The following is a 6,693-nucleotide window of genomic DNA, read 5'->3' on the forward strand; positions in this document are numbered from 1 at the left end:
ATTTGGTGGGCAGGGGAAGGAGTAAAAGTAGGGGAAGGGTGGGACCGCCCCTTGGAGACAGGGCAGGGGCCCCTTCCTGGAACCCAGAGGCCCCTGGGGCAGGGCCTGAGGTGTTGCCATGGCAACCCACTGACCTGAGTTCTCCCCTGGAGAGGCCACAGCTACCAGCCTCCTGGGGCCCACACTTTCCACATGATCCTCTGTGTCACCACCGTGGGGAGCCCAGGGGAGAGAGAAAAGGGGGCTAAGAGAGAATGATCAAGAGGAAAGCACACCCTGGTGCCATGGGAGACAGAAGCAGGCTACGTTGGTGTGGTTCCACTGGTAATGACCAGGGCCCCAGGGAGGGGAGGGGAGATTGGGGTGCACTCTGGCACCCCCAGAGGGACTGGGGCCTGGTCCTTGCTTGGTAGCTGTGAGGGTGGCATGTCAACTCTTTTATGTAGCATTTATAAAGCTGTGAGTTCCTAAAATAGGCCCCAGCACAGAGGCCTAAAAGACTGTTGATAGAACGAGTATGAATAACTCCCATTAAAACTCAGTGACACTTTTATAAGTCAGGCAGTGTTTTCTTCAGGTATTGCATAAGTCAAGAACTCCCTGTTCTCATCCAGTTCCTCAGAAACAAAGCTCGTCGGTTCCTCCCCCACTGCTTAAAAATCACCACCGCTTCCCGGCTGCCTGCAGGCTCTTGGCCTGGCGGGATAGGCCCTTGCGATCCACTTCTAACGGATTCTCCCACCTGTCACCCGCCACTCCGTGGGTCGTGGGTCAGTGAAGTCTTCGCCTTTCCCAAAACCTACTTTGTGCCTTTGTCCATGATGGTGACCTCCTTGTCCAAAATGCCCTTCCTTGCTCCTTGGTCTGGCAGATGCCGAATCCTTTAAGGACCAGCGGAAACGCCACCTGCTGTAGGAAGCAGCCAGGCCAACTTGGAAGCTCCCTTTCAGGCACCTTATCTTAATAACGAATATACCTTGGTTACCTGCTGGCTTCTTGAGGCAGTGTGCTGCGGCGAGACCGGCTTCGGAGGCAGACAGACCCGACCCAGCTCAGCCACTAAGCAGCTGGGGGACTTTGCCTAACCTCTCTGACTCTCAGTTTCCTGCTCACAGATCGGAGTTGCTAATGTCTCTGTTGCTGGGAGGAGGAGGCCTGTGAATCAGGGTGACTGGTCGTGGTGGGGGCGGGGTGGAGGGACACTCAATAATGCCAGACCTCACCACTGCTGTCTGTTTCTGACACTGGGCTGCCAGCTCCTGGTGGATAGAGACCACGCTTTCACCATCTTTCCATGGCCCACAAAACCAGGCCTTCTAAGTACTTCACCTGTGTTATTTCAGTTACTCTTTGGAGAACTGAAATAACCTGTGTTATTTCAGTTACTCTTTGGAGAACCTAGACGGTAGGGTTTTAGGAAGGTTCAGGAGCCATCCCAAGGTTACACAGCCAGTAAGGGGCAGGGCTTGGATCTGAAGTCCAGTTCTAACTCCACGGCCGCATCCCTCTGGCTCGATCTGTCTTTTCCTTCATCTCGTACTGTCTCCCCCTTGGTCATCCCACATCAGCCACTGGAGCTTCCTGCCATTTTTTAAACAGGTCACATGGGATCCCTCCTCAGGGCTTCTGCCTTTGTGGTCCCCACTCTGAAGCTTTGAAGGCCTTGTTCCCTCAGTGCTCCCAGTCTCTGCTCCAACACTATCTTCTCAGAGGCTTCCTGGGGGAGGACCCCCCCCCCACTTCATCACAGCCTCCACCACCAGCTCTGTGCCTCACACAGTTCCTAGCTCTTGGGTACTAAGCATTGAACAAGACATACGGCATTGTTAAAACTTACATTTTTAAGGTGGGGGAAATAATAAGAATAATACATTAAAAAAAAAACAAAACAATATATTTTCAAGTCCTGGGACCCTAGTCCACCAAGGATAACATTGGCTTTTTGTTAAAAAGTATTTGTCCATCTCTTTTGTTGGAACTTTATATTGAAGGCACTTGATAATTATTTGCAAAATGAATGAGTGGATAGATAGATAATCTAAGAGAAAACAACTGGTCTGTTTGCAATATGAGAAGGCAGAAAGAAGCAACAGAGGCCTTGGAGACTGAAGATCTGGGTTTAAATTCTGACTTCAGTCCTTCTAGCTGTGTGACTTTGCCCAAGCCACTGCCAACAAGCCACTGCCATGTTCTAAACCCCAGTTTCCTTATCTGTAAAGTGGGATGAATTTCAATCTCATGAGGTGGACCGTGAAGCTCAGATCAGGTTCTTCATTTCACTGTGCTCTGTAAACTTCAAGGATTACCTGGCTGTGGATAACCATCGTAGTCGGCTGCTCCTGCCAGACCAATACGTGTTAATGAAACGCTGCTCTGAGCCTTGGACAGCCTTGGACGTGCCACGTCCTGATGCAGCAGCTACTTCCTGGTTATTCTTTGCTGCTGCAAAGGGAACCAAGCCTCCTAGAAAACCCGATGACCACTTATGGCTCTGCTTAACCTCATTATACGAACTTAAAACAGTCACTTCAAATTCGGGGCTTCAGATCTTCAATCTAAACTCGGGGGACATGAAGAGCCGCCACTAAAGAGTGTGGGTAAAACTCCTTGTAAAGTGCAAATTCACAAGGCATTGTTATCGGCATCCTGCTACCTGCCCATGATCCCGAGGAGTCAGGTGAAGGGATGCTTCGCAGCCTAGGAGCCTACACTCACAGCCGTTGTTAAATCCTTTGGGGCACTTTGAGCAAGCTTGGTCGTTACTGAAAGGTCAGATGATCTTTATGGATCAGGAATGAGGCAGTTGGGAGCACTAAGTTGCCCCAGTGTGCCCTGAGCTGTCCTCCAGTGTCTCAGAACCAATATCACAGCATCGATCACAGTCTGCCTTGGGTTAGGACTGTTGCTTCAAGCCTTAGTTTTCATTTCTGTAAACAGAACTATTAAAACATCTCACATAATATTGTTCTGGGGTTAAATTTAAATGACATACGTGAATATCCTTGTGTAGTACCTGGCACACAGTAGGAACTTAATGTTGGTTTTTGAAAAAAGCGATGCATTCCACAACTCATATTTGTTCTGCAGCATTTATAGGGCCAGACACAGTGCCAGCCACCGGGTACAAGGTGGCAAACAAAAAGAACAGGTCCTTGCGCCCATGAGCTTGAGGATTAGCCCCTGCCTCACGTTCTGGATGACAGCTAGTGGGCAGAAGTCCATCTTATTCTTGTCTATGTCACTCACAGCTTCTTGTGTCTAGAAGGCACAAAGTAATTGTTGAACTTTGCTTTCTTTATTTAGAAAATAGCCTTTGATGTGTCATACTTTTTAGGAAATTCTATACATGTGTGGACATATCTATCTATATGCTGGGTATACTTTGATGTCATGTGTGGCAATAATATAACATTTATCGAGGCCAGATTATAGGAAGAACTTTATACTAGGCACAAGTGGAGAGGCAAAAGAAATAGAATAAAATGGACTCCATTCTTAAGATGTTTAAAACCTAAACCGAAGAGCCTGTTGTGTATGACAAAGAAATATGAATTTAGCAAAAGTTGTAATACACAAGTAGAGGGTTTGCAAAAGTTCTAATGCAAGGGAGACTGTGATCAATGCTGTAATATTGGTACTGTGTTCTGGGGACGCAGTTCATGCTTGGAGGGAGCACTGATTATGACCTGAGTTTGAATGCCGGTCCTGCTCTTACCAGCTGGGTGACTTAGTCAAGTCACCTAAACTTTATGAGGTTTAGTTTTCTTATCTCTAAAATGTGCATATTAATAGCGCCTACCTCATAGGGTTGTTTAGTATGATGGTGTATATAATGCATTTGCATAATGCCTGGCCAACAATGGCTCAATATATGGTGGCCTTTGTTATTATTACATCACATATTCTACAAATAAATAAGAGAGATGAATACAGTGTGTTATAAAAACTTCAATATACATGTCATTCTGGTTGCATAATTATTGATCTTTGCAAGACCAAAATTCCATTGTTTATAGTTTTAAAGTCTATGAAACTTACTTCAGAGGACCTAATAGGGGCCTTCCAATCGTGTGGAGCAACCTGAGTTATGGGACATGAGGTCCAGATACCCCATCCATGCACTGTGGAATGCAAGGTCTTGAATGCTCTGAGAACTCCATGTGTCCAGAACAGCAGAGGTGATGGTTCTGCCATTCTTGGCACTGTTCACACCACCGTCTGGAACTTCTGAGAGTTCATCCTGGGTGTTCCATGCTCAAAGGGACATTGATTAACTAGAAGACAGCCAGAAACAGGTGAATTGGATGGCAGAGAATTGGGAAAAATTTCTTCCAAGAAAGAAGTGAAACGAAGGGGATACTTTGACCAGAAAAATGGAGACACGATGCCTGTCTTCCTCTATCTGTCATGTGCAGGAGAGACCACACTGATTCCGTGTTGCCCTAGTGAGCAGAGCGGGGAGCAGAGTGGCGACGGGCATAGACTATGGGTCAGAGAGACCGAGCGGGTGCAATGGGAAGGGGTAAGGGTTCTTTGGTGCGATTTCTTCTCTTTTTTTTAATTGCACTTCCAACCCCCTCTCCCTCCTTATAACCTTGCTTTCATCTCTCTATAGCCCTGGGCAGTGTGGGGAGAGGCTCGGCCATCAGAGAGTTCTTTGACTTGAACTCCTTTGGGCAGCTCTCTTGGTGTTTAGGCCAGTCCTCTCCGGAATGTTGCCAAGAGTTCTTCAGAGAGAGTCCCATCAATCACTGGGGATTCTCACCTGCAGGAATAGACCCTTTTGAGGACTCCAGTTTTAAGAGGCCTGATCCTGACACAGGCAAATGAGTGAGCGAGAGTTTCTCTTAGTTCCCTATTTCCGCTGAAGGGGCTGGCGGTGGTACGTGTGTGGCTGTGTGTACCCACACACATGTGAGAGTACATAGGTGTGAATACTTAGCTAGGAAGGCCAGGGGCGAGCCTGGAATGACAGAAATTGCTTCGAGTGGTATGGTTTGGTGGAGAAAGAGGCAGTGAATTTCAGTAGATACCATCCAAAATCACTCATGGCTGTTGCCAAGGGAAAATGCGCCAGGATTGAAGGGATTAGAAGATCTGAGTGGAGACATTCTGGCATCCTAGAAAGCCCTTCAAAGAATTCTGGAGATTTGTATTCAGATGTGTTTTGGGATATGACGTGATGACAAAACGCCCACCTTGTGCCATCACAGCTCTGAAAATATTCTAAGTCATTTGTTTCTAGGTTGTGCATTTGATATCTGGAAGGGGTGGCGTCTCAGTGTTTTGAATTTCTCTGCTGCTCAGTGTTTCCTCAGAAATACCAGATTTCCATATACTCTTAACAAGCTGGCTCCTGTTCCTCCCCTTGGATATCCATCCCCCTACTTCCCCACCCCACGTCTCCCGACTTATTTACAATGTTGGAAGCAGCTTTTAAAAGAGCAGTTTGTTGGAACATAAAATATAAAACAAAACGCAACATTTCTCCCTGCCGTTAGAGTTTGCTTTCTCCCCTCTTTGCATAGTTTATTCGCCAACATGGATTCTTTTTACAATATGTTACCAAGGCGTTAACTAATGATCTTTCCCTTGGCTCTTTGAATTATGAGGAGTCACGTTACTTCATCTCTCTAAGCTTCATTTGCTTTTTAGGAAAAATGGAGATTACAATCTTCAATTCCGAGAGATTCAGTTCCAAGAGATAACATGTATAGAGGGCCTGGCGTGTTAAATAGGTGTCCAATAAACGCTAGTTCCCATGTTATAATGACAGCAGCGTGCAAAAGCACGCAACCATAGCCATCGTCGGTTCTGCTGTAACTCCACGTTGGCATTCCTAAAACTCACCGTTCTGCAAAACTGCACAATAAAAACCACGGAGTTTACTGGAAAAATAAGGGGCACAACACTCAAAACCTTTGTCAGTGACACATTAAAATATAAAGAGCCCAATAAGAACGATAGCACAGTTTTGCACGTTAAATGGCTACAAGATACACAAATACAGTAAATATGACCCTTCACGTTGGAAGAGACTGAAGTTCGCTTTTGGAAGTGAATGTCAGAAGGGCGGCCGCTTGAGAGTTACTGTGAAGTAGAGGGACATGAGTTACCTGGGCAGATGTGACTCCTAACACACATGGTAGACGTTTGAGGTGTGAGCGTGTGTGAAGTTTGCATATTCCTATGGGGCTCAGTTCAGCTACGAGTGTTTTTCTGCTTTCACCTCAAGTTTCTTACAGAAGAAACCAAGCATAAGCAAACACAAAGTTTTCTCTGTGCTCAAACGTTCCCTAACATAATACTTGCATTGGAACACATTCTTATCTTCAGAACAAGCATTAGGGCAGAAATGACTGTACTTAGCTGACGATGTTGAATAAATGGATGAATAAATGAATAGTGGATGGTCTGGGCAGCCATCCCCAACCTTTTTGGCACCAGGGACCCGCGCTCCTATGAGAATCTAATGCCTGATGATCTGAAGTGGGGCTGAGGCGGGGATGCTGGCGCTGGGGAGCGTCTGCAGATACAGATGAAGCTTTGCTCGCTTGTCGGCCGCTCACCTCCTGCAGTGCAGCCCAGCTCCTAACTGGGAACAGTATTGGTCCGTGGCCTAGGGGTTGGGGACCCCTGGTCTGGGGGATGGAATAAGCATTATGCTATGTTGTGGAAAGTAAATTTACAGCC

The 6,693-nt window shown here is 46.6% G+C and overlaps 1 protein-coding gene across 1 annotated transcript in view; it reads left to right on the forward strand.

Moving 5' to 3' along the window:
• Positions 1-254: 254 nt before the first annotated feature.
• Positions 255-6,693, forward strand: part of RFX4 (regulatory factor X4) — a 124,187-nt gene continuing 117,748 nt past the window's right edge. Inside the window, exon 1 of the mRNA XM_011354425.1 lies at positions 255-324. Within this exon, the coding sequence (XP_011352727.1) occupies positions 255-324 (70 nt within the window). The remainder of the gene's footprint in view (positions 325-6,693) is intronic.

Source organism: Pteropus vampyrus, unplaced genomic scaffold (assembly GCF_000151845.1).
Source record: "Pteropus vampyrus isolate Shadow unplaced genomic scaffold, Pvam_2.0 Scaffold16, whole genome shotgun sequence".
Lineage (NCBI taxonomy): Eukaryota > Metazoa > Chordata > Mammalia > Chiroptera > Pteropodidae > Pteropus > Pteropus vampyrus.